This window comes from Oncorhynchus nerka, linkage group LG26, assembly GCF_034236695.1.
Source record: "Oncorhynchus nerka isolate Pitt River linkage group LG26, Oner_Uvic_2.0, whole genome shotgun sequence".
Lineage (NCBI taxonomy): Eukaryota > Metazoa > Chordata > Actinopteri > Salmoniformes > Salmonidae > Oncorhynchus > Oncorhynchus nerka.
The window spans coordinates 45,860,768-45,888,763 of NC_088421.1; the positions used below are offsets into that span (position 1 = coordinate 45,860,768).

Consider the following 27,996-nt stretch of genomic DNA (forward strand, 5'->3'; position numbering starts at 1 on the left):
CATTATTTTTATATACAAAAGATATAGCTGTTTTGCTGCATACCACACATTATTTTTCTACTCATATGATATGGATCATTATCAGGTTAATTGATTTATAAGCTTCTGTAAAAAACAAACAATAACACCATGGTTGCAATAACACTTTAAACAAGTAGTTTGTAAATGTGTTTGTTTAGGGTCAACACTGGTAAGTTAACCAACCTTATGTACATTAGAGTCTGTCCCCGAGGAGGTTGTTCTGAATGACTGGTCGGGTCATAGCATTTTCCAATCAGCTTCAGGCAACTTTGACGTAAGGCTTGATCACACCTGTAGTGACTCCTATCCGTCACGTCCATTGTTGATCACTTGTTCACTAGATCATGAATATGCATAGCCATCTCGTGACAACTCTGATAATTAGGACAATTTGAGAAAAAACTATATCCGTTACACTTAACCTAAGCATTACAAAACAAATATTGGATCAAATAAACATCATGTAGCAAATTCGACACTTGACGTTTATACAAAATCTCCTCACTTAGTGAGCGAAACGCAACAGCGCCACCTGTTGGAGAAAACATGTTATCCCTCTCGCTTCCTCTGGTTATGCATCATAACTGAGTCTCTCATCTGCTTGTTGTAACCCCCCCCCCCCAACACCAGTAATTTCACCAAAGACAGTACAGATTTTAACATGACAGCAAGAGGAGCCTACAGCAACCAGAGAGAGAGCGATACTGCACGTAAACACAGAACGCCAATAGCCTGTTTACAGTAACATTTTATTTGATAACTGTGACAACCGTATTCTGGACATTTCCCTTTATATTTTTGGGTTGCAATTGTCCCAGTGTGTTTAACGGATCTGTACAGTATGTGTGTTGGGGGTGTGTCCATCTGGAAAGTGACAGCATCGTGTGTTTGTAGCCAATCACAGTGGGAGGCTAACTCCTATAATATGAGTCTTCTATCCTCTCAAACCAACACGTCAGGAAAACATTACCTTTAGGTTCACTTTCTCATGAGATTTATAAAGCTGCATCATGACTGATGGACAACAAAGTTTCATCACTTATTTTTCAATATCTTTATTTCATTTTATCGAACAGACTGGACAACTAATTGTACATCATGACATGTGATCTTGGACTGATGTACAATAGTAAAACTCAGGTTCTTCATTTTAAACATGCCATAAAGACATCTGAAATAAATAGAACTGTAATAATGCCAAACGTTGGTATGTACAAATGTGTTGTTAGGCAGAGTTCCAATGCTTAGTTCCAAACCTGTATATATGGGGACAGAGCAACAGGCTGACAGAGCAACAGGCTGACATAGAGCTCAGAGTGACATGGTAGAGGTGGGTGACATCATAGACCATGGGAGTAACCAAATGATAGTTGTAGAATAGGTGGAATAGTTTTAGGACCAGTTTCCCAGACACAGATTAAGCCTAGTGCTGGAATCTAAATCATGCTGAATGGAGGAATCTCCATTGAGTCCAAGACCAGGCGTAAAAGACGCACTGTGCAGATATCGCACCTCCATTTCCTGGTTGCTTTAAATTCGAATTTCAACTTGTGAGAAAACAAGCATGTATTGTGTAGAGAATCATTGTAGCATCTAAACCGCTGTGAAATAGATTTTACAGAACCAAAAACATTGTATTTTCAGCTGATTTGAAGCCGGTGTACAAAACCCAAAGTAAAAGACCCCAAAAAACAAAACTATAAAACAGGAAGCATAGAAAAATAACAGATCTACCACCTTCTTAGACTTGTTTTCAATGAAAATAACAGATCTACCACCTTCTTAGACTTGCTTTCAATGAAAATAACAGATCTATAACATTTCTATGTGAATTTGGTCAAGTCACCCAAAAAGCTATAGATTATTGCAGCACTAATCTGTGTCTGGGAAACTGGCCTCAAGGCTTTTCATTTAAGGTTGTGATAGGAGAGGGGTACTATTAACCCCAGATGAAGATAGACAGGCAGAATGGGGGATGAAAAATACATCACAAATGAATATCAACGACTGAAACCAGGAAGAGGCTTGTCATCCTGAGATGAGGTTCTCTATTACAAACGTTTCATCGACAGGACAGGAGCCAACGTGACAAAATGGTCACCAATAGCGATTTGCATATTAGTCAAAGACGAGCATTTTTAGCCTGATTAAAACTAGACTGAGCACTCCCCTCATGGTGAACACAGCATTCAGTCTGGTTTAACCAGGCTAGGATCTAGTCTAGAAAAAGGGATAAGCGTGACCCACTGTTGGATAGCTCTAGGGTGAGGTTTCCCCTAGGTACAGATCTAGGATCAGCTTCCCCTTCCCAATCCTAACCTTAACCATTAGTGGGGTAAAGGGAAAAACTGACCCAGGATCAGCATCTAAGGCAACTTCACCCTATAACCGTTAGATGGTTGGACTGCTGGGTTATTGTTGCTGGATATTCTGTTCTGCAGGTTATGGTAGACAGGATGTTAGCTGGATAAGATTCAACCACCAACAGGTGCACAGTACAGTACAGTATATATATATATATCTCAATGTGAATAAGTTTTATCTGACGCACTGCTGTGCTCAGGGTTGACTTGTTTGTTTCTATAAAGCAACAGTTTTGTCTGATACTAATTACGCATCAGAATAGGGGATTAAATGAATATAACATGGTACCAACCTCATAAATACACAGCCATCCATCCAAGGCTTATATGAAGTAGTAAGGGCTTAGTCTTCCCCTGAACATCACCAGCCATCCATCCAAGGCTTATATAAAGTAGGAGTGCACTAGATAGTGAATAGGGTGCCATTAGGACGGTACAGTCTGTGGTGAAGCAGACCTAACTTCATTAATGAAGAGGACAGCAGCTGATGTTTCCAGGCTATTTAACATGGAGGTCCCTCCCTCCCTCCCTCCCAGACTACAGATGGTCCACCAGCTGACCGGTCTGTTCTGTCTGGCCAGCCCACACCCAGGACAATAGGGACTTGGGGGTGCATCTCAATAGTATAAAGTGGTTTCCTCGTCTTCTCTCCTTGCCCCTCCTACACTGATGGGAAGGAAATTACAGGTGAAAGCTCATTTCTGGTAGAGATGGATCATCCATGTGGCTTTTACCAGTCCTGTTTTATCATTCTCTCCAAGACTGACTGGGCTACTGAGAGACGAGGCTATTAACTGGGCTACTGAGAGGAAGGAGACGAGGCTATTAACTGGGCTACTGAGAGGGAGGAGACGAGGCTATTAACTGGGCTACTGAGAGGAAGGAGATGAGGCTATTAACTGGGCTACTGAGAGGAAGGAGACGAGGAGATTAACTGGGCTACTGAGAGGAAGGAGATGAGGCTATTAACTGGGCTATTGACTATTGAGAGGAGGAAGGAGATGACTGGGCTATTGAGAGGAAGGAGACGAGGAGATGAGGCTATTAACTGGGCTATTGAGAGGAAGGAGGAGATGAGGCTATTAACTGGGCTATTGAGAGGAAGGAGACGAGGAGATGAGGCTATTAACTGGGCTATTGAGAGGAAGAGGAAGGAGATGAGGCTATTAACTGGGCTATTGAGAGGAAGGAGATGAGGCTATTAACTGGGCTATTGAGAGGAAGGAGATGAGGCTATTAACTGGACTATTGAGAGGAAGGAGATGAGGCTATTAACTGGACTATTGAGAGGAAGGAGATGAGGCTATTAACTGGACTATTGAGAGGAAGGAGATGAGGCTATTAACTGGACTATTGAGAGGAAGGAGATGAGGCTATTAACTGACTATTGAGAGGAAGGAGATGAGGCTATTAACTGAACTATTGAGAGGAAGGAGATGAGGATTAACTGGACTGAGAGGAAGGAGATGAGATTAACTGGCTATTAACTATTGAGAGGAAGGAGATGAGGATATTAACTGGACTATTGAGAGGAAGGAGATGAGGCTATTAACTGGACTATTGAGAGGAAGGAGATGAGGCTATTAACTGGACTATTGAGAGGAAGGAGATGAGGATATTAACTGGACTATTGAGAGGAAGGAGATGAGGAGATGAGGCTATTAACTGGACTATTGAGAGGAAGGAGATGAGGATATTAACTGGACTATTGAGAGGAAGGAGATGAGGAGATGAGGCTATTAACTGGACTATTGAGAGGAAGGAGATGAGGAGATGAGGCTATTAACTGGACTATTGAGAGGAAGGAGATGAGGATATTAACTTAACTATTGAGAGGAAGGAGATGAGGAGATGAGGCTATTAACTGGACTATTGAGAGGAAGGAGATGAGGAGATGAGGCTATTAACTGGACTATTGAGAGGAAGGAGATGAGGATATTAACTGGACTATTGAGAGGAAGGAGATGAGGATATTAACTGGACTATTGAGAGGAAGGAGATGAGGCTATTAACTGGACTATTGAGAGGAAGGAGATGAGGATATTAACTGGACTATTGAGATGATATTAGCTTAACTATTGAGAGGAAGGAGATGAGGAGATGAGGCTATTAAATTGAGAGGAAGGAGACGAGGAGAGAGAACATGGTTCTGATCACAGCCTGAACACAGTAAACATTAATTCAGTCATTCTTCGGTACATGGAGGTTAAGGGTCATCAACTCCATCTGACCCCATAACATAACACACAAACAAACAGGAAATATTGCATCTTAAAGCATACATACAGTAATGATGAAATCATCTCACTTTGCAAAAAGTCCCCTTTCATTTTTTTAAATACAACATTGTAAATATAAATTATTTGTAATTGTGCAATTCATTCAGAGAAGTAAATAAAAGGTTACGAGGAAGGAAGCTGCAGTCCGTTGGGGACCTTTGTCAGGTACAGTTGCTGTTATATAGCTGTTATAGAGTGAAACTGATAAACTGATGGAGCCAAAATGGAGACACTCCAGAGCACAGAGGTCACCAACACATCATCCACATGAGCAAAGAACAGCTCAGGCAGAGGCATGTGCCTGTATGTTAAATACACACAAACACACCCAGCATCCAACCCCACCCACTCATAGGTGAGTGAGGCCTTTTCAAGCATTCAGTCAAGTGTCTCTCCACACACACACACACACACACACACACACACACAGTAACGGTTCTTCAAGTGTTCTCTCCTCTCAGTGTTCTGCGGGGCGCACAGGAGTTGTACAGAGATTTGGTGTGGGGGGGGGGTTTGGGGTGAAGGATGAGGGTAACCTTGTTCTGCGGGGAGCTTGTACAGAGATTTGGTGTGGGGGGGGGTTTGGGGTGAAGGATGAGGGTAACCTTGTTCTGCGGGGAGTTGTACAGAGATTTGGTGTGGGGGGGGGGGTTTGGGGTGAAGGATGAGGGTAACCTTGTTCTGCGGGGAGCTTGTACAGAGGTGGGGGCCATGCTAAACGGTGAGAGGCAGCATGCCAGGAGGGGAGACAGTCCGGGGCGACGCCAGGGCACTCAGGGTGCTGGGGTCCAGTCCATTCACAGCCCTGTAGGGGACAACACCAGACAGAGACAAAGCAAGAAGACAGAAGTTAGTTCATTCACAATATCAAATAGAAAGCTGTTTGTCTCTACATACTCTGGTTACACCAACTCTGATTCAAAAAGGGACAGAGTTCATTCAGCCTGTCACTTCTTCTACGGTCTCTGAGTGAGTCACACCAACACCGCAGACAGGAAGTCAAGCAGAGAGATAGATGGACCAGTAGGAACACTCCTGCGAGAGAGACAGAACCACTCACGTTTTGTCGTAGTAGGTGGTGTGTAGTGAGTGAGAGAACTTGGTGGCGTTGCTGTTGATGATGTTTCCGTTCCCAGTGATCATGTTGCTGGACGACGTGGAGTAGGTTTTCCTCACCGCCTGGTCCTTGGCAAAGTTCCTACATGCAGCTAGCTTGGACTCCAGCGCCTAAGGACAGACACGGCCGACATTAAGACTACTCACAAGCTGTGGATTCTGTTGTAACCTTTAAATTCAGGTCACAGACACCATTCCAATATACTCTGCTGTCAAGAGAGGAGAGGAGACGGAAGCCAAACTGTTGGGTTCATTCATTCCATAATGTTTTGTCATCAACATCAGCTTCAGAGGATGGATACATGGAAATGGAAAACAGCTACAAGAAACAAAACTGATATTTACCCCCACTTTTCTAAGAAGGTCCCCAACGATATTAAGAGCAGAGATTCTTGCTGATGGGGTCAGAGGTGAGCCGCCAGGCCCACAGCCATTTGTTAACACTGTAGAGAGGAGAGGGAGAGGTGAGGGAGAGGTGAGGGAGAGGAGAGGGAGAGGTGAGGGAGAGGTGAGGGAGAGGTGAGGGAGAGGTGAGGGAGAGTGAAGGAGAGAGAGAGATGAGGGAGAGGTGAGGGAGAGGGAGAGATGAGGGAGAGGTGAGGGAGAGGTGAGGGAGAGGTGAGGGAGAGGTGAGGGAGAGGTGAGGGAGAGGTGAGGGAGAGGTGAGGGAGAGGTGAGGGAGAGGTGAGGGAGAGGTGAGGGAGAGGAGACAGTGTTTAGCACATGACAGATATCTAGAAACTGTTTCACATTGGAGGTCCAGCTCCAAAAGTGAAGGAACTAAATAACAGACCTGGGTTCAAATAGTATTTATATACTTTCAGAACACTGAGCATTTCATTGAGACTACCTGGAGGGACTGTTGAGACTCTCCCATGGATTCCATTAGACCCAGCAAGCTCAATAAAGCACAAAGTATTTGACAGAAATGGAACACTATTTCCACCCAGGTCTGTTAGAAGACACGGCTGTTGACCTACCTGATGATTTAGGGTTGATGAACGGGTGTTCCATGCCCTTCCCTACAGGGGTGACAGGCAGGGACAGGGAGGCCTGGACAGCAGAGTCCATCTTGTCCATGTCCAGGGTAGGAGAGCTGGGGGCTGACATTCTGTCTGCAGTCCTCTCCCTCACCACCATCTCCTGTCTCAGGTCTGGGGAGGGGGCAGATAGACAGACATGAGGGAGTCAGGGGGGACAGGGAGTTAGGGGGGGACAGGGGGTCAGGGAGTCAGGGGGGACAGGGAGTCAGGGGGGACATCCCCATCCAAACCACTGTACTGAGACCAGTAGAGACTCCTTCTCATCCCCTGACTTAATACAGCAGTATTAGACATAACAGAAAGGAGAGGTCTGAGACAGAGGGAGGCGTTTCATGTCTTCATACCTCTGGCTTCATCCTTTAGTCGCTGTACTGAGACCAGTAGAGACTCCTTCTCATCCAGCTCACTCTCCAGGAAGGCATTCCTCTCTATGGCCTGGTTCAGACGACCCTCAAAGTCCTCCAGAGATACGATGGTCGTCCTGAGGGAGGAGAGGAGTTGGGATGGACAACGGTTAGTAGCAGAAGTAGGTGAAGAATGTACCGTATCTGTGTGGGTTGGATAACTGGGTTAACACTGAGTGGAGTAACACTGAGTGGAGTAACACTGAGTGGAGTAACACTGAGTGGAGTAACACTGAGTGGTTAACACTGAGTGGAGTAACACTGAGTGGAGTAACACTGAGTGGAGTAACACTGAGGTGGAGTAACACTGAGTGGAGTAACACTGAGGTGGAGTAACACTGAGGTGGAGTAACACTGAGTTGGTTAACACTGAGTGGAGTAACACTGAGTGGAGTAACACAGTGGTTAACACTGAGTGGAGTAACACTGAGTGGAGTAACACAGTGGTTAACACTGAGTGGAGTAACACTGAGTGGAGTAACACTGAGTGGAGTAACACTGAGTGGAGTAACACTGAGTGGAGTAACACTGAGTGGAGTAACACTGAGTGGAGTAACACTGAGTGGAGTAACACTGAGTGGAGTAACACTGAGTGGAGTAACACTGAGTGGTTAACACTGAGTGGAGTAACACAACTCAACACAAGCATTTCACTAAACCCACAATGACACCTGCTAAATATGTGTATGTGACCAATACGTTTGATACTGAGGCACAGCTACCAGCCAGCATCCACTTAGCCTACAACCGAGGCCTGAACTCAAGTAAAACATTTGAACGGCTGTGTTAGTAACGTTAGTTTAGTTCTACTGTGGTATATAGTGACCTCTTGGCTCTCTCCAGGTCATCGTTGGCCTGCTCCAGTTCTCTGACGTATTTATGAAGCTGTTCCTTGATTCCTCTGGTCTGTCCCAGGTCATCCTCTAACATGGAGACCTGCTTATAGCTCTGAGAATACTGCTGCTCCAACTTCTCCTACAGGGAGAGAGAGAACAACATTCAGACAACATATAGACCTGCTTATAGCTCTGAGAATACTGCTGCTCCTACTTCTCCTACAGGGAGAGAGAGAACAACATTCAGACAACATATAGACCTGCTTATAGCTCTGAGAATACTGCTGCTCCTACTTCTCCTACAGGGAGAGAGAGAGAGAACAACATTCAGACAACATATAGACCTGCTTATAGCTCTGAGAATACTGCTGCTCCTACTTCTCCTACAGGGAGAGAGAGAACAACATTCAGACAACATATAGACCTGCTTATAGCTCTGAGAATACTGCTGCTCCAACTTCTCCTACAGGGGAGAGAGAGAGAACAACATTCAGACAACATATAGACCTGCTTATAGCTCTGAGAATACTGCTGCTCCAACTTCTCCTACAGGGAGAGAGAGAGAGAACAACATTCAGACAACATATAGACCTGCTTATAGCTCTGAGAATACTGCTGCTCCTACTTCTCCTACAGGGAGAGAGAGAACAACATTCAGACAACATATAGACCTGCTTATAGCTAGGAGAATACTGCTGCTCCTACTTCTCCTACAGGGAGAGAGAGAACAACATTCAGACAACATATAGACCTGCTTATAGCTCTGAGAATACTGCTGCTCCTACTTCTCCTACAGGGAGAGAGAGAACAACATTCAGACAACATATAGACCTGCTTATAGCTCTGAGAATACTGCTGCTCCTACTTCTCCTACAGGGAGAGAGAGAACAACATTCAGACAACATATAGACCTGCTTATAGCAACATGAGAATACTGAGAATACTGCTCCAACTTCTCCTACAGGAGAGAGAGAGAACAACATTCAGACAACATATAGACCTGCTTATAGCTCTGAGAATACTGCAACTTCTCCTACAGAGAGAGAGAACAACTTCTCCTGAGAATACTGCTGCTCCAACTTCTCCAGGGAGAGAGAGAACAACATTCAGACAACATATAGACCTGCTTATAGCTCTGAGAATACTGCTGCTCCTGAGAATACTTCTTCTCCTACAGGGAGAGAGAGAACAACATTCAGACAACATATAGACCTGCTTATAGCTCAGACAACTAGAGCTTATACTAGGAGAATACTGCTCCAACTTCTCCTACAGGAGAGAGAGAGAACAACATTCAGACAACATATAGACCTGCTTATAGCTCTGAGAATACTGCTGCTCCAACTTCTCCTACAGGGAGAGAGAGAACAACATTCAGACAACATATAGACCTGCTTATAGCTACTGCTGCTCCTACTTCTCCTACAGGGAGAGAGAGAACAACATTCAGACCTGCTTATAGCTGCTGCTCCAACTTCTCCTACAGGGAGAGAGAACAACATTCAGACAACATATAGACCTGCTTATAGCTAGGAGAATACTGCTGCTCCAACTTCTCCTACAGAGAGAGAGAGAGAACAACATTCAGACAACATATAGACCTGCTTATATGAGATACTGCTACAGAGAGAGAGAACAACATTCAGACAACATGGAGGCTTATAGCTCTGAGAATACTGCTGCTCCACTTCTCCTGGATTCAGACAACTCCTACAGGAGAGAGAGCATGGAACATTCAGACAACAGACAACATATAGACCTGCTTATAGCTCTGAGAGCTCCTGAACAACATTCAGACAACTGCTGCTCCTGCTCCAACTTCTCCTACAGGGAGAGAGAGAACAACATTCAGACAACATATAGGAACTGCTGGACTCCAACTTCTCCTACAGGCATGAGAGAGAGAACAACATTCAGACAACATATAGACCTGCTTATAGCTCTGAGAATACTGCTGCTCCAACTTCTCCTACAGGGAGAGAGAGAACAACATTCAGACAACATATAGACCTGCTTATATAGAATACTGCTGACTTCTCCTACAGGGAGAGGAGAACAACATTCAGACAACATATAGAGCAGCTGGAACTGCTGGAACAACACTCAGTGATCTAACCAGTGATATAGCCTGAGGCAACTTCTCCTAGAACATTCAGACAACATATAGCTTATAGTCTGAGAATACTGGCTCCAACTTCTCCTAAACATCCCTAGCTAGTTGTCTATTTTACTGCTCCTACTTCTCCTACAGGGAGAGAGAGAACAACATTGATCCTGTTATATCTGAGAATACCAGTACAACTGCTGGACTAGGAGAATACTGCTGCTCCTACAGGAGAGAGGGCCCAGAGCATGGAACTGCTGGACAGCAGGGAGAGAGGGCCCAGAGCATGGAACTGCTGGACAGCCGAGGGCCCAGAGCATGGAACTGCTGGACTGCCGGGGCCCAGAGCATGGAACTGCTGGACTGCTAGAATTAGCAGTGTGGGGGCCCAGAGCATGGAACTGCTGGACTGCCGGGGCCCAGAGCATGGAACTGCTGGACTGCCGGGGCCCAGAGCATGGAACTGCTGGACTGCCGGGGCCCAGAGCATGGAACTGCTGGACTGCCGGGGCCCAGAGCATGGAACTGCTGGACTGCCGGGGCCCAGAGCATGGAACTGCTGGACTGCCTGGGCCCAGAGCATGGAACTGCTGGACTGCAGGGGCCCAGAGCATGGAACTGCTGGACATCCTGCCAACACATGCAGCTCTCTCTCTCTCTGTCAGGCAGCAGGGGCATCCAGGAGTGTGGCTTTACTCTGACATCCAGATGTAGTTGTTGATCCCTGTTTCAGTCCCTGGTGAATGGGTGACGTTAACGGATGTTCCGGGAACCGTAATCCAGTGTTTGCCGAGCCGAATCCTCAGGAACAGTGTTTGCCGAGCCGAATCCTCAGGAACAGTGTTTGCCGAGCCGAATCCTCAGGAACAGTGTTTGCCGAGCCGAATCCTCAGGAACAGTGTTTGCCGAGCCGAATCCTCAGGAACAGTGTTTGCCGAGCCGAATCCTCAGGAACAGTGTTTGCCGAGCCGAATCCTCAGGAACAGTGTTTGCCGAGCCGAATCCTCAGGAACAGTGTTTGCCGAGTCCTTGCCGAGCCGAATCCTCAGGAACAGTGTTTGAATCCTCAGGAACAGCGTTTGCCGAGCCGAATCCTCAGGAACAGCGTTTGCCGAGCCGAATCCTCAGGAACAGCGTTTGCCGAGCCGAATCCTCAGGAACAGCGTTTGCCGAGCCGAATCCTCAGGACACGTTTGCGAGCCGAATCCTCAGGAACAGCGTTTGCCGAGCCGAATCCTCAGGAACAGCGTTTGCCGAGCCGAATCCTCAGGAACAGCGTCAGGAACAGCCGAGCCGAATCCTCAGGAACAGCGTTTGCCGAGCCGAATCCTCAGGAACAGTGTTTGCCGAGCCGAATCCTCAGGAACAGCGTTTGCCACAATCCTCAGGAACAGTGTTTGCCAACACCAATCCTCAGGAACAGTGTTTGCCGAGCCGAATCCTCAGGAACAGTGTTTGCCGTTCGAATCCTCAGGAACAGTGTTTGCCGAGCCGAATCTCAGGAACAGTGTTTGCCTTGAATCCTCAGGAACAGTGTTTCCAACCCTTCCACAGTATTTGTTAAATTCCAACACCAAGAGGTACAACATTTACTCTGAGACAGTGCACTTTCCAGCCTGTCCTAGTGTGTGTTTGTGTCTCTAACCTTGAGGTTGTCCTGCCTCCAGTCTTTGCTGTGCAGGTCCTGGAACAGCCCAGCTGGGCCTCTAACTCTGCCTCCAGCTCTGCTCCCTTCCTGGAACTCCCAGCTCCTCCTGCGCCTCATGGTAACTGAGGAGAGAACGGACTGTTACACTGCCTCCACACTGCTCCCTTCCTGGAACTCCAGCAGCTCCTCCTGCGCCTCATGGTAACTGAGGAGAGAACGGACTGTTACACCACCACACGGTCTCTCCAGCAGCTCCTCCTGGGCCTCATGGTAACTGAGGAAGACACTGGAGAGAACGGACTGTTACACACAGTCACACACACACCACCACACGGTCTCTCCAGCAGCTCCTCCTGGGCCTCATGGTAACTGAGGAAGACACGGGAGAGAACAAACTGTTACACACAGTCACACACACACTACCACACGGTCTCTCCTGAAGCTCCAGCAGCTCCTCCTGGGCCTCATGGTAGCTGGAGGACACGGGAGAGACCAGACTGTTACACACACTACCACACGGTCTCTCCTGAACCTCCAGCAGCTCCTGCTTGGCCTCATGGTAGCTGGAGGACACACGGAGGGACTGTTGTTTAATGATCAGTTGTGGTAGTAATGAGTGGTAGTCACATCCCCTGGACAGTCAGACCTAGAACTATCCTGTGTGGTCAGTGGAACATGTCTGAACACATCCGGTCTCTTAACTCATAATATCCAGTCTCCAGAATCCCTGTCTCCAGACCTGCTGAGGTACTGTCTCTGTCATAGAGCTCTATCAGACCTGAGGTACTGTCTCTGTCATAGAGCTCCATCAGACCTGAGGTACTGTCTCTGTCATAGAGCTCCATCAGACCTGCTGAGGTACTGTCTCTGTCATTAAGCTCTATCAGACCTGAGGTACTGTCTCTGTCATTAAGCTCTATCAGACCTGAGGTACTGTCTCTGTCATAGAGCTCTATCAGACCTGCTGAGGTACTGTCTCTGTCATAGAGCTATATCAGACCTGCTGAGGTACTGTCTCTGTCATTAAGCTCTATCAGACCTGAGGTACTGTCTCTGTCATAAAGCTCTATCAGACCTGGGGTACTGTCTCTGTCATAGAGCTCTATCAGACCTGCTGAGGTACTGTCTCTGTCATAGAGCTCTATCAGACCTGCTGAGGTACTGTCTCTGTGGTACTGTCTCTGTCATAAAGCTCTATCAGACCTGAGGTACTGTCTCTGTCATTAAGCTCTATCAGACCTGCTGAGGTACGGTCTCTGTCATAAAGCTCTATCAGACCTGAGAGCTCTATCAGACCTGAGGTACTGTCTCTGTCATAGAGCTCTATCAGACCTGCTGAGGTACTGTCTCTGTCATAGAGCTCCATCAGACCTGCTGAGGTACTGTCTCTGTCATAAAGCTCTATCAGACCTGAGGTACTGTCTCTGTCATAGAGCTCTATCAGACCCTGAGGTACTGTCTCTGTCATTAGAGCTCTATCAGACCTGCTGAGGTACTGTCTCTGTCATAAAGCTCTATCAGACCTCAGACCTGTCATAGAGCTCTATCAGACCCTGAGGTACTGTCTCTGTCATAGAGCTCTATCAGACCTGCTGAGGTACTGTCTCTGTCATAGAGCTCTATCAGACCTGCTGAGGTACTGTCTCTGTCATAGAGCTCTATCAGACCTGCTGAGGTACTGTCTCTGTCATAGAGCTCTATCAGACCTGCTGAGGTACTGTCTCTGTCATAGAGCTCTATCAGACCTGCTGAGGTACTGTCTCTGTCATAGAGCTCTATCAGACCTGCTGAGGTACTGTCTCTGTCATAGAGCTCTATCAGACCTGCTGAGGTACTGTCTCTGTCATAGAGCTCTATCAGACCTGCTGAGGTACTGTCTCTGTCATAGAGCTCTATCAGACCTGCTGAGGTACTGTCTCTGTCATAGAGCTCTATCAGACCTGCTGAGGTACTGTCTCTGTCATAGAGCTCTATCAGACCTGCTGAGGTACTGTCTCTGTCATAGAGCTCTATCAGACCTGCTGAGGTACTGTCTCTGTCATAGAGCTCTATCAGACCTGCTGAGGTACTGTCTCTGTCATAGAGCTCTATCAGACCTGCTGAGGTACTGTCTCTGTCATAGAGCTCTATCAGACCTGCTGAGGTACTGTCTCTGTCATAGAGCTCTATCAGACCTGCTGAGGTACTGTCTCTGTCATTAAGCTCTATCAGACCTGCTGAGGTACTGTCTCTGTCATTAAGCTCTATCAGACCTGCTGAGGTACTGTCTCTGTCATTAAGCTCTATCAGACCTGAGGTACTGTCTCTGTCATTAAGCTCTATCAGACCTGCTGAGGTACTGTCTCTGTCATAGAGCTCTATCAGACCTGCTGAGGTACTGTCTCTGTCATAAAGCTCTATCAGACCTGAGGTACTGTCTCTGTCATAAAGCTCTATCAGACCTGAGTCCAGTCTGTATTCAGTCTATATTCAGACTCACTGGACTGTGTCCAGACATGCTGACCCACACAGTATGTGCTAGATACAACGTAGTAATACCGTCCAGTAATATCTACAGATGGGCCTGGCTGAAAGGTCTGGACTCCTGGATTGTAGCATAGCGCACTCTCTCTTGTCCCATGTGGCTGTATATCAGTCTATCATCTGTCTGTCCATAGACATAAAACACCTAGAACTTACTATCTGTCTGGTCATAGATGTAATGCAACTAGAATGGTCCTGCATGGCTCCTGACTCATCTGTCATGACAAAGGCCAATGCCATGCTAGAGCTGAATGAATGCAGACTTTCCATGCCATTCATTCAGTCAGGTGGCTCCACTGAATTGAATTAGAATGGTTGGTTAAAGTGTGAGAACCTAGGGCATGGTATACTAACCTGGTAGCCAGATACTTTTTTGCCCCACTGTATTTAGTCAGCCACCAATTGTGCAAGTTCTCCCACTTAAAAAGATGAGAGGCCTGTATTTAGATTTATTATGGATCCTCATTAGTTCCTGCCAAGGCAGCATCTACTCTTCTTGGGGTTTATTATGGATCCCTATTAGTTCCTGCCAAGGCAGCATCTACTCTTCCTGGGGTTTATTATAGATCCCTATTAGTTCCTGCCAAGGCAGCATCTACTCTTCCTTGGGGTTTATTATGGACTCTTCCTGGGGTTTATTATAGATCCCTATTAGTTCCTGCCAAGGCAGCATCTACTCTTCCTGGGGTTTATTATAGATCCCTATTAGTTCCTGCCAAGGCAGCATCTACTCTTCCTGGGGTTTATTATGGATCCCTATTAGTTCCTGCCAAGGCAGCAGCTACTCTTCCTGGGGTTTATTATAGATCCCCATTAGTTCCTGCCAAGGCAGCATCTACTCTTCCTGGGGTTTATTATGGATCCCTATTAGTTCCTGCCAAGGCAGCATCTACTCTTCCTGGGGTTTATTATGGATCCCTATTAGTTCCTGCCAAGGCAGCAGCTACTCTTCCTGGTGTTTATTATGGATCCCATTTGATCCTGCCAAGGCAGCAGCTACTATTCCTGGTGTTTATTATGGATCCCATTAGATCCTGCCAAGGCAGCAGCTACTCTTCCTGGGGTTTATTATGGATCCCCAATAAAACATCACATTACGCAACACATTAAAGTGTGTTCACTCAGTTCACTACAATACAATACAAAATCCATGTTATGTGTGTGTGTTAAATAGGCGTAAGTTAGAATATAAAATTATTTGTGTGTGTATGTTATTGGGTGTGTGTGTGTGTGTGTGAGTGTGTGTTATTGTGTGTGCGTGTGTGTTATTGTGTGTGTGTGTGTGTGTTATTGTGTGTGTGTGTGTGTGTTATTGTGTGTGTGTGTGTGTTATTGTGTGTTATTGTGTGTTATTGTGTGTTATTGTGTGTGTGTGTGTTATTGTGTGTGTGTGTGTTATTGTGTGTGTGTGTGTGTTATTGTGTGTGTGTGTGTTATTGTGTGTGTGTAGCGTAGTGGTGCCATCTGGAACGTCCTCATGAACACACACTAGGCCAATACTCTAGAATGTGTTGTGTCAACACTGACAGGGTCAGGCTCTACAGAGCCTGGGAAAACAACCACTTGAACATGTGCAGGACTGTAGACCTATATCATGTTGATCTAGTAACAGAGTTAATACTGTAGGACTAAATCATGTTGATCTATATCATGTTGATCTAGTAACAGAGTTAATACTGTAGACCTATATCATGTTGATCTAGTAACAGAGTTAATACTGTAGACCTATATCATGTTGATCTATATCATGTTGATCTAGTAACAGAGTTAATACTGTAGACCTATATCATGTTGATCTAGTAACAGAGTTAATACTGTAGACCTGTATCATGTTGATCTAGTAACAGAGTTAATACTGTAGACCTATATCATGTTGATCTATATCATGTTGATCTAGTAACAGAGTTAATACTGTAGACCTGTATCATGTTGATCTAGTAACAGAGTTAATACTGTAGACCTATATCATGTTGATCTAGTAACAGAGTTAATACTGTAGACCTATATCATGTTGATCTAGTAACAGAGTTAATACTGTAGACCTATATCATGTTGATCTATATCATGTTGATCTAGTAACAGAGTTAATACTGTAGACCTGTATCATGTTGATCTAGTAACAGAGTTAATACTGTAGACCTATATCATGTTGATCTAGTAACAGAGTTAATACTGTAGACCATTATCATGTTGATCTAGTAACAGAGTTAATACTGTAGACCATTATCATGTTGATCTAGTAACAGAGTTAATACTGTAGACCTATATCATGTTGATCTAGTAACAGAGTTAATACTGTAGGACTATATCATGTTGATCTATATCATGTTGATCTAGTAACAGAGTTAATACTGTAGGACTATATCATGTTGATCTAGTAACAGAGTTAATACTGTAGACCATTATCATGTTGATCTAGTAACAGAGTTAATACTGTAGACCTATATCATGTTGATCTAGTAACAGAGTTAATACTGTAGGACTATATCATGTTGATCTAGTAACAGAGTTAATACTGTAGACCTGTATCATGTTGATCTAGTAACAGAGTTAATACTGTAGACCTATATCATGTTGATCTAGTAACAGAGTTAATACTGTAGACCTATATCATGTTGATCTAGTAACGGAGTTAATACTGTAGGACTATATCATGTTGATCTATATCATGTTGATCTAGTAACAGAGTTAATACTGTAGGACTATATCATGTTGATCTAGTAACAGAGTTAATACTGTAGACCTATATCATGTTGATCTAGTAACAGAGTTAATACTGTAGGACTATATCATGTTGATCTAGTAACAGAGTTAATACTGTAGGACTAAATCATGTTGATCTAGTAACAGAGTTAATACTGTAGACCTATATCATGTTGATCTATATCATGTTGATCTAGTAACGGAGTTAATACTGTAGACCTATATCATGTCGATCTAGTAACAGAGTTAATACTGTAGACCTATATCATGTTGATCTAGTAACAGAGTTAATACTGTAGACCTATATCATGTTGATCTATATCATGTTGATCTAGTAACAGAGTTAATACTGTAGACCATTATCATGTTGATCTAGTAACAGAGTTAATACTGTAGACCTATATCATGTTGATCTAGTAACAGAGTTAATACTGTAGACCAGGGGTCCCCAAACTTTTTCCTGTGAGGGCCACATAACTTTTCCCTTCTCTGATGGGGGGCCGGTGTCAGTTTGTAACAGAAAAAGTGTGACGATCGTAGGGGAGCTTAAAAAATGTATTGTTTTCCAGAAAGCCACACATAACCAAATAACCCTTTCCAGGTTCTTTACAGAAAAAAAGTCAGGAAACAAATAACACTATTAATGAAATAAATAATAACTAAATAACCCTCTCTGAGTTCTTCACAGAAAAAACAGGAAATAAATAATAACTAAATAACTCTCTCTGGGTTCTTCATAGAAAAAAAAGCCATGGAACATTAACTTTCTGTCGTGCCATGCACAATCTTAACAGATAAAAGTTCAGCTCAGTTGTCAGAGCAGAATCTCTCTGACACATATGAGCAGTCTCTTAAAGTTCTTGTGTTCCTTCCTTATAATCCTTTTGTAGGTTCCAGTAGGCTTGTAGACACCGCTGTTTGCAGCTCTCTCTCATCAACTTCCTGTGAAAACCACAAAAGAAGCAGGTTGAGAAACTGAACTAAGTGATACAGCACCTACACAGCACAATACATTTCACTACCAGTATGGTTGTAAAGATGGATTTTATCCCAGTAGATTTTATTATGATTATATTTGTTTATGCTCAGAATGACTCATTCAAGTCAGAAAAGTGAGCTTACCTATGTATGTTCATCAGTGTGAACTGTGGGCCTGCATCTGGCTGGTGAGAAGTTGAATATCAGGTTCCATTCTAGTTACAGCCAGTCTCAAGCACTGATGCAAATGTTCATCTGTCAATCTTGATCTCATCGGGGTTTTCAGCAGTTTCATGCGAGAAAAGGTTTTCTCGCAGATATACGTGCTGCCAAAAACTGTGGACATTTTCATTGCGTGTTTTTGATGTTTGGATATGTGTCGTTTGGGAGGGCGGCATAGAAGTCAATGAGACTGTTGGGCTTGAATGCGTCTTTCAGAACATCACAGTTCTGTAACTCAGCCAACTCAAACTGATATGAAGGCTGGGCTTCATCAATGTCGGCAACAAAGGGGTTCTGAAAAAGACGGATTTCTTTTGCATGAACATGTAGTTCACTGAATCGCACACGAACTCCGCCTTCAGCATTTCCAGTGCTTCCACGCACTTTTCAGCTGGGAACGGGACCGCTGGGTTCTCTGTCGACAGGTTTTGGGTAGCAGGAAGATGGACGGTTGCGCTTTTTCACTTGTTCCAAAAGCAGCGCTAATTTCACCTCAAATGCTTTTATGTGTGAATACATGTCGCAAATGAGTTTCCCCTCGCCTTGTAGCTGCAAGTTAAGGCTGTTAAGTATTTCTGTCACGTCTGTTAAAAATGCGAGGTGCCATTTCCATTCTGGGTCGATCAGCTCTGGGACCGTTTTGTCTTTTAAATGAAGAAATGCGTTAATTTCGGGTAGCAGCTCGTAAAAACGCCTCAAAACTCTGCCCCGGCTCAGCCATCGGACCTCTGTGTAGTACAGCACATCTCCGTGCGTAGACTCCAGTTCAGACAGGAATTCTTGGAACTGCCTGTGTTTAAGTCCCTTTGCTCTGATGAAGTTTATGCACGACACCACAACCTTCATTACAGAATCCCACTTCAACACTTTGCAGCACAGTGCTTGCTGGTGAATTAGGCAGTGGACTCTCAGCGGGGCGGTGAGACCCCTTTTTCCAACTCCCGGTTCATGCGTCCTATTAGACCGCGAGTTTCGCCCACCATGCTAGGAGCCCCGTCAGTCGTGATGCTAGCTAGCTTTGACCAGTCCAGGTCCAACTTCTCCATGGTTTGGCACACTTTGTCAAAAATATCCTCTCCCGTTGTAGTCCCTTTGAGACTTTGGAGGGCTGCCAGCTCCTCGCATATCTCAAAGTTTGCGCTAACTCCACGAATAAAATGAGCAGTTGCGCTGTGTCTTGCACGTCCGTGCTCTCATCCAGTGCTAATGAAAAAAGTAAAATTCTTTCGTGCCTTCTGCTGCAGCTGGGCATATACATTACTCCCGATTTCTTCAACGCGTCTGGTGATTGTACTCGCCGACAGACTTACGGCATTAAATGCATCTTTCTTCTCGGGACACACCTCCTCCGCGACAGCATCCATACATTTCTTAACAAACTCTCCGTCAGTGAAAGGCTTACCGCTTCTTGCTATCAGTTTAGCAACCCGAAAGCTGGCCCGAACGGATGCCTGGTTCAGCTGAGCTTGGCGTACAAATGTATTCTGCTGAGATAGTAGTCCACTTTTTAGCTTTGAGAGTTTGTCTGCTCGCAGGTTAAATACCCTGCATTCTGAATCAATTTTTCTCTTACCTAACCTTTTCGCCATTATTCCGTTCTCTCTTTGACAGGGCCGGGCCTAGGATTCATGTTGATCTAGTAACAGAGTTAATACTGTAGACCTATATCATGTTGATCTAGTAACAGAGTTAATACTGTAGACCTATATCATGTTGATCTAGTTAACAGAGTTAATAACAGAGTTAATGTAGACCTGTATCATGTTGATCTAGTAACAGAGTTAATACTGTAGACCTATATCATGTTGATCTATATCATGTTGATCTAGTAACAGAGTTAATACTGTAGACCTATATCATGTTGATCTAGACCAGAGTTAATATCATGTTGATCTAGTAGTAACAGAGTATAATATCTAGTAACAGAGACCTATATCATGTTGATCTATATCATGTTGATCTAGTAACAGAGTTAATACTGTAGACCTGTATCATGTTGATCTAGTAACAGAGTTAATACTGTAGGACTATATCATGCTGAGTAACAGAGTTTGACAAACTTGGTAGTGTGTGTCTCGCCATAATGTAACAGAGGATCTAAACGTGTTTGATGCAAAGCTGAGGGATTGCAGTCAGTACAAAGCTGTTTTAGTAGTGTGTGTGTGTGTGTGTGTGTGTGTGTGTGTGTGTGTGTGTGTGTGTGTGTGTGTGTGTGTGTGTGTGTGTGTGTTCACTCCACTGATCTTAGCGGTCTCATCTATGACATAATATATTACTCTAGTCTGTTCAATCCCTATAGAAGGAAGGAAGGGTAGTAGTCTCTAGGTCTGACTGTCACAAAAAGAAAGATTAATTCTTCTAGAACACCCCGCTGGATATGGGCTGTGTGTGTTCTAGTACACCCCGCTGGCTATGGGCTGTGTGTGTTCTAGTACACTCCGCTGGATATGGGCTGTGTGTGTTCTAGAACACCCTCCTGGATATGGGCTGTGTGTGTTCTAGAACACCCTCCTGGATATGGGCTGTGTGTGTTCTAGAACACCCCGCTGGATATAGGCTGTGTGTGTTCTAGAACACCATGCTGGATATAGGCTGTGTGTGTTCTAGAACACCCCGCTGGATATGGGCTGTGTGTGTTCTAGAACACCCCGCTGGATATGGGCTGTGTGTGTTCTAGAACACCCCGCTGGATATGGGCTGTGTGTGTTCTAGAACACCCCGCTGGATATGGGCTGTGTGTGTTCTAGTACACCCCGCTGGATATGGGCTGTGTGTGTTCTAGAACACCCCGCTGGATATGGGCTGTGTGTGTTCTAGAACACCCCGCCGGATATAGGCTGTGTGTGTTCTAGAACACCCCGCTGGATATAGGATGGGCTGTGTGTGTTCTAGAACATGGGCCCCGCTGGATATGGGCTGTGTGTGTTCTAGAACACCCCGCTGGATATAGGCTGTGTGTTCTAGAACACCCTGCTGGATATAGGCTGTGTGTTCTAGAACACCCCGCTGGATATAGGATATCTGTAAAAGTGGCACCAGTCATATTCAATAGAAACCAAAAGGAAGAAAAGGGACTGAAACAGGGAGGTTGGCTACTACCTGAACCAGTATAATAAGAAATGCTAATGTTCCTTGCAAAATGTTTTCCATTACAAAACGTTTTGCTACGGTGTGCACTAATGATGACTACCCAGCACTAAGAACAACTAGACCTAAACTAACTCGGCCAATGAATCCATTGCTTCCTGTGTCGATGGTAACGTTAACAAAGGCCTATAGAGGAACAGGTCATGTGTCAGATGATCACATGACTGTTATGACATAACCTTGTTGTTCATCTTCCAGCGTTATGAGCAAACATAAAAGCCTTGGTTTATGTAACAGAGCAGAGAGCAAAGCCATGTGCTGTTCTGGTCATGTATAATTCTATTACTGAGAAGACTAGCTTGAGTTTCAATATGGAACATGTATGTAGAGGAGAGTAGTTCAACCGATACAATGACAAACTGCTGAGTCTAATCCTCTGAAACTCAATGTTTAACCATGTAGAAATCAATCAATGAGTTTGTTAAATGAGCTCTGAGTAGCCTAGATCAGTTGACATGAACCTACCTGTTCTTATACTTGAGGGATAAGGCCTTCCAGTAGTCAATCTCCTGGTCTTTTGAAGTGAATGTTGGTATCATGTCTGTGTCCATGGTAGAACAACCTGAAGAGGAGAACAACATGATCACCTGAAGCTAGTTAAAGACAGTATCCTGAAAGTAGGTCGAAACATTTGAATGGCAGAAAACCAAACATTGGGTTAATTCTTACCCAAGAAAAGTAGCAGACTAATTCATTGCAAAAAAAAAAAAAAAAAAAAAAAAAAGACTTATTATGCTCAGGCCTGGCTGTCTGTCGAGAGGCGAGGCCTGGCTGTCTGTCTGTCGCGAGGCCTGGGCTGTCTGTCGCGAGGCCTGGCTGTCTGTCTGTCTGTCGCGAGTGGCGAGGCCTGGCTGTCTGTCGCGAGGCCTGGCTGTCTGTCGCGAGGCCTGGCTGTCTGTCGCGAGGCCTGGCTGTCTGTCAGGAGGCCTGGCTGTCTGTCAGGAGGCCTGGCTGTCAGTCAGGAGGCCTGGCTGTCAGTCAGGAGGCCTGGCTGTCAGTCAGGAGGCCTGGCTGTCAGTCAGGAGGCCTGGCTGTCTGTCAGGAGGCCTGGCTGTCTGTCTGTCAGTCGAGAGGCCTGGCTGTCAGTCGAGAGGCCTGGCTGTCATCACAGTTATTCAAGACCCACTGACTTCAATTCAGCTTCCCTCCACCTCTCCTCTAACACTGACCCAGCAGCAACACCTGGGTGACAACCAGCCATTTGGTAGACCAACTCCTCAGTGAGGAGATGTAGGATGCCCCCAGCAGGCCCCCCAGAACCCCGTCATACAGACCAGGGCCTCCTCATTAAAACATCTAACCCTGTTTGTTTTACATGGGCCACAGCGGACTGGATATGTTCTCAAAATGCTTCATTCACTTCTATTCACGGCCATTATGTGTGCTGAATGCCAATCATAAACACATGGAACAGAAGTAGTGTGGAAATCCTGAGCAGCAGTGTTATGAATGAAGCTGTGGTTGGACCAAAGCCACCTCAGAGGGAGGATGTCTACCCTGTGATTAAACCCCCAAGAGTCTGTTTGGTCCAGTGTGTGTGTGTATGTGCTGAGTGAGGTTGAACAGCAGGGAGTCCCCCAGCCCTCCAGGAATAGGCAAGGCTACTAGTGATCATCTCTGGTTTAGATCTCCAGCATGCACGGGTCAGTCACTTCAACCCGTCCCAACACCAGCACTCTAAAGTTACACTGTGCAGAAATCGCTCCTCCACTTCCTGGTTGCTAAAATTCTAATAGTTTGCCTAATTTCAGTGACACAAAACAAGCAGTCATTGTGTAGAGAATCATTGTTCTGTCTAAACCGCTGTGAAATATATTTTCTGTAAGCTAAAATATTGTATATACGGCTGTTTGAAGCAGGTGTCCAGAACCTAAAGTAAAATACGCATAAACGAAAATGCAGAAAGGGAAGCATAGAAATAGCACAGATAGAACAGACCCACTGCTTCTTAGACTTGCTTTCAACGGGAATGACAGATCTATAACTCACATTTCTATGTGAATTTGGTCAGATCGCCCACAAAAAATGTCGTAGCTTTGTGACATATTCTAGCTTTAACAGACGGATGAGTCAGCACAGCGGTCAGCCACCCCAACACCAGGCCAGCACTCTAACAGAAGGATGGGTCAGTGGTCTGGTCAGCCACCCCAACACCAGGCCAGCCCTCTAACAGAAGGATGGGTCAGTGGTCTGGTCAGCCACCCCAACACCAACACCAGGCCAGCCCTCTAACAGACAGATGGGTCAGCGGTCTGGTCAGCCACCCCAACACCATGCCAGCCCTCTAACAGAAGGATGGGTCAGTGGTCTGGTCAGCCACCCCAACACCAGGCCAGCCCTCTAACAGAAGGATGGGTCAGTGGTCTGGTCAGCCACCCCAACACCAACACCAGGCCAGCACTCTAACAGACAGATGGGTCAGCGGTCTGGTCAGCCACCCCAACACCAGCACCGTCCTCTATACTACACTCTGCTAAACAGAATGTCAAATGGCTTTTAATTCAGTTAACAAGGGAGAGTCATCTGTCAGTTAGACAGGTCCCAGGGGTCATGGGGTCAAAAGGAGAAAAGCTGTTCTCTCTCACATTACTCTAGGTGTATGTATGGTATGGTATGCAGAGCATGCGTGTGTGTTAGGCAGCTCAGCAAACTGTGTCATTACACCACTACTACTGGGACTCACTCAGGAAACTGTGTCGTTACACCACTACTACTGGGACTCACTCAGGAAACTGTGTCGTTACACCACTACTACTGGGACTCACTCAGGAAACTGTGTCGTTACACCACTACTACTGGCACTCACTTAGGAAACTGTGTCGTTACACCACTACTACTGGCACTCACTCAGGAAACTGTGTCGTTACACCACTACTACTGGCACTCACTCAGGAAACTGTGTCGTTACACCACTACTACTGGGACTCACTCAGGAAACTGTGTCGTTACACCACTACTACTGGGACTCACTCAGCAAACTGTGTCGTTACACCACTACTACTGGGACTCACTCAGGAAACTGTGTCGTTACATCACTACTACTGGGACTCACTCAGGAAACTGTGTTGTTACACCACTACTACTGGGACTCACTCAGGAAACTGTCGTTACATCACTACTACTGGGACTCACTCAGGAAACTGTGTCGTTACATCACTACTACTGGGACTCATTCAGGAAACTGAGGAGGCCTGAGGAGAATGGGTTTTGATACTGTCAACATAGCCTACTCAATAACACCAACTGGGTGGAGACTGAAGCATGATGATGCTGTAATTTACTGACACATAACTGGATTGGTTTTGGTACTGTCAACATAGCCTAGTCTAAGATACTAGCTGAACTGGGATTGGTTTTGATACTGTCAACATAGCCTAGTCTAAGATACTAGCTGAACTAGGATTGGTTTTGATACTGTCAACATAGCCTAGTCTAAGATACTAGCTGAACTAGGATTGGTTTTGATACTGTCAACATAGCCTAGTCTAAGATACTAGCTGAACTAAGATTGGTTTTGATACTGTCAACATAGCCTAGTCTAAGATACTAGCTGAACTAGGATTGGTTTTGATACTGTCAACATAGCCTAGTCTAAGATACTAGCTGAACTAGGACTGGTTTTGATACTGTCAACATAGCCTAGTCTAAGATACTAGCTGAACTAGGATTGGTTTTGATACTGTCAACATAGCCTAGTCTAAGATACTAGCTGAACTAGGACTGGTTTTGATACTGTCAACATAGCCTAGTCTAAGATACTAGCTGAACTAGGACTGGTTTTGATACTGTCAACATAGCCTAGTCTAAGATACTAGCTGAACTAGGATTGGTTTTGATACTGTCAACATAGCCTAGTCTAAGATACTAGCTGAACTAGGATTGGTTTTGATACTGTCAACATAGCCTAGTCTAAGATACTAGCTGAACTAGGACTGGTTTTGATACTGTCAACATAGCCTAGTCTAAGATACTAGCTGAACTAGGATTGGTTTTGATACTGTCAACATAGCCTAGTCTAAGATACTAGCTGAACTAGGATTGGTTTTGATACTGTCAACATAGCCTAGTCTAAGATACTAGCTGAACTAGGATTGGTTTTGATACTGTCAACATAGCCTAGTCTAAGATACTAGCTGAACTAGGATTGGTTTTGATACTGTCAACATAGCCTAGTCTAAGATACTAGCTGAACTAGGATTGGTTTTGATACTGTCAACATAGCCTAGTCTAAGATACTAGCTGAACTAGGATTGGTTTTGATACTGTCAACATAGCCTAGTCTAAGATACTAGCTGAACTAGGATTGGTTTTGATACTGTCAACATAGCCTAGTCTAAGATACTAGCTGAACTAGGATTGGTTTTGATACTGTCAACATAGCCTAGTCTAAGATACTAGCTGAACTAGGATTGGTTTTGATACTGTCAACATAGCCTAGTCTAAGATACTAGCTGAACTAGGATTGGTTTTGATACTGTCAACATAGCCTAGTCTAAGATACTAGCTGAACTAGGATTGGTTTTGATACTGTCAACATAGCCTAGTCTAAGATACTAGCTGAACTAGGATTGGTTTTGATACTGTCAACATAGACTAGGCTAAGATACTAGCTGAACTTGGCTAATGATAGTATAGCTAACATGATGACCTTAGCTGAACTGGGCTAATAATAGTATAGCCAACATGATGTTAGCTATACTTAGCTGAACTAGGCTAATGATAGTATAGCCAACATGATGTTAGCTATACTTAGCTGAACTGGGCTAATGATAGTATAGCCAACATGATGTAATGTTATTAGGCTACCACGTGAACAACACGTCCACTGAGGTGAAATCTCAGTCGGAGCTATGAGAGAGGATGGTTTGAAAACACAAGTCTCTCCATTCATCCCTTTATCACAGAGAAGCAAAAGACTGGAATGTGAGTCTCAATAACAGACTAGCTGTTGTTTCCATGGTGATAAATAAGACAAATCTTTAGGTTACACTCAGCTGGCAGTAGTGTTTTGTGTTCATTTACAAACAACAAACCAGGATATGAAAGACAATACCAGGTTCACTCACTGACAGTGATTTTCAGCACAGAAGACTCAGCTTCAGGAAAAGGTAGACAGATTTTTTCTCTCTCTGTTTTTGTACCCATTCCAGTGCAGGCATGTTGGGTGGCATCCTGGTGTGCAGAACACGTGGGCTCGTGTCCCAAATGGCAACCTACTTACTATTAAGTGCACTACTTTTGACCAGAGCAGTGAAGCCTTGGTCAAAAGAAGCACACTATATAGGGAATAGGCTACCATTTTGGTCACAATATGTAGACTACTACCAAGCCAACAGCAGAGGAACCATCTGGTTATATTTACCCATGGTTTAGAACAGGGGAGTCTGTGGTTTTCCTGTCCACTCTCCTCTTGGCTTCCTCTTTCCCTCTGATGCAGATGACATCTCTCTGTCTGGCTGTTTACTCAGCGTGAGAGTGGCTGACGCACTATGAGGGCTCACACCAAATTCTCTGTGAGTTACGTTATTTCCAGGAAACTAAAAATCCTCCCACTTCCACCAGAGGTCTGGGACAGGCTATTTGAGGGTTCAGGGCTCCGCTGTGTGTAGCAGTGTGTATAGTAGGCAGGCTGTGCAGCAGACCAGACATACTCCCTGTTGTGACATCCAGTCTCAGAGGTACGGTGGTTGTGAGACCCTGGGGAATGCCTTATTTGGTAGAGATCTTAGACCGTTTTTATACTAGCTAATTGCATGTGGCTACCGGCTGGCATCATTACATTGGCTTTCACAGCAGCAGCTTAAGACGCCACAGAACAAAGCTGTAGCTACAATTTTAGGTGAAATTCTTACTCTGTAGAATTAAGACACATCCACCCCTATGATGATAAACAACATTTACATTCCCTTAATATTTGGTGGTAAGAAACATTCTAGGCTAAATGCCACATTATTACATTAGCTAAGATCAACTGTATTTAGTTTACAGTAGTCGGCTGACCATGTACGGTCAGGTCAGTGAGGGACAAGGTGAGGCAGAATAAATAGGACGTGGTATCCACAGGCAACGAGACCGGTAATCACTCAGTCCTAACGTTAATCACCTCTAACTGGTTCCAGGGATGAGACCGGCTGGTAACGTTACTAGTAACCGGCTTTTTTTGCTTGTCATACGAAACCACCACTAGACAACACAAAATGTCAACACTGTCTGATACTGACTGTTTGTTTCCACACAGTAAAACATGTGTAACTAGTATGCCAGAAAAGGAAACCATTAGCTCGTCAACATCAGTGTCGCTAAATCAAATACACAATGATTAGCTAGCAAGACTAACATGGCACCAAACGGCAAGTTCAACAACCTATTTTCAGCTGTCACTGGTTTGGTGAGCCGCTGGCTGCTCGTCGTTCAAAGCCTGCTCAAGTCGAAAACACATAGCTTTTGGTAAAGTAACCAACGTAAATATGTAAATCAATGTCCTAACCTGGGCATGTCCAATCCGTGTGTCTGGCTCCAGATTCAGTTACAGTCGCCACATCTTCTGACCTGGACTGTCTTCATCGAAATGTCTGTCTCTGTTTAGAAAACGCCAACGCGACTCTCGGA

The 27,996-nt window shown here is 44.9% G+C and overlaps 1 protein-coding gene and 1 long non-coding RNA gene across 2 annotated transcripts; both read right to left on the reverse strand.

Moving 5' to 3' along the window:
* Positions 1 to 1,060: 1,060 nt before the first annotated feature.
* Positions 1,061 to 3,359, reverse strand: LOC135564781 (uncharacterized). Its single transcript, XR_010461269.1, has 2 exons — positions 1,800 to 3,359; positions 1,061 to 1,758 (listed from the first exon to the last, which is right to left on the reverse strand). It is a non-coding gene; the product is annotated as an uncharacterized LOC135564781 (long non-coding RNA).
* Positions 3,360 to 4,526: 1,167 nt separating this feature from the next.
* On the reverse strand, positions 4,527 to 27,996 carry LOC135564780 (nuclear distribution protein nudE-like 1-B). Its single transcript, XM_065010835.1, is given in 11 exon segments — positions 4,527 to 5,468; positions 5,724 to 5,890; positions 6,125 to 6,222; positions 6,760 to 6,933; positions 7,167 to 7,303; positions 8,053 to 8,201; positions 11,812 to 11,858; positions 11,861 to 11,893; positions 11,973 to 12,019; positions 21,853 to 21,949; positions 27,875 to 27,996. Coding segments are annotated over 10 exon segments (1,029 nt in total). The 5' UTR covers positions 21,939 to 21,949; positions 27,875 to 27,996; the 3' UTR covers positions 4,527 to 5,377.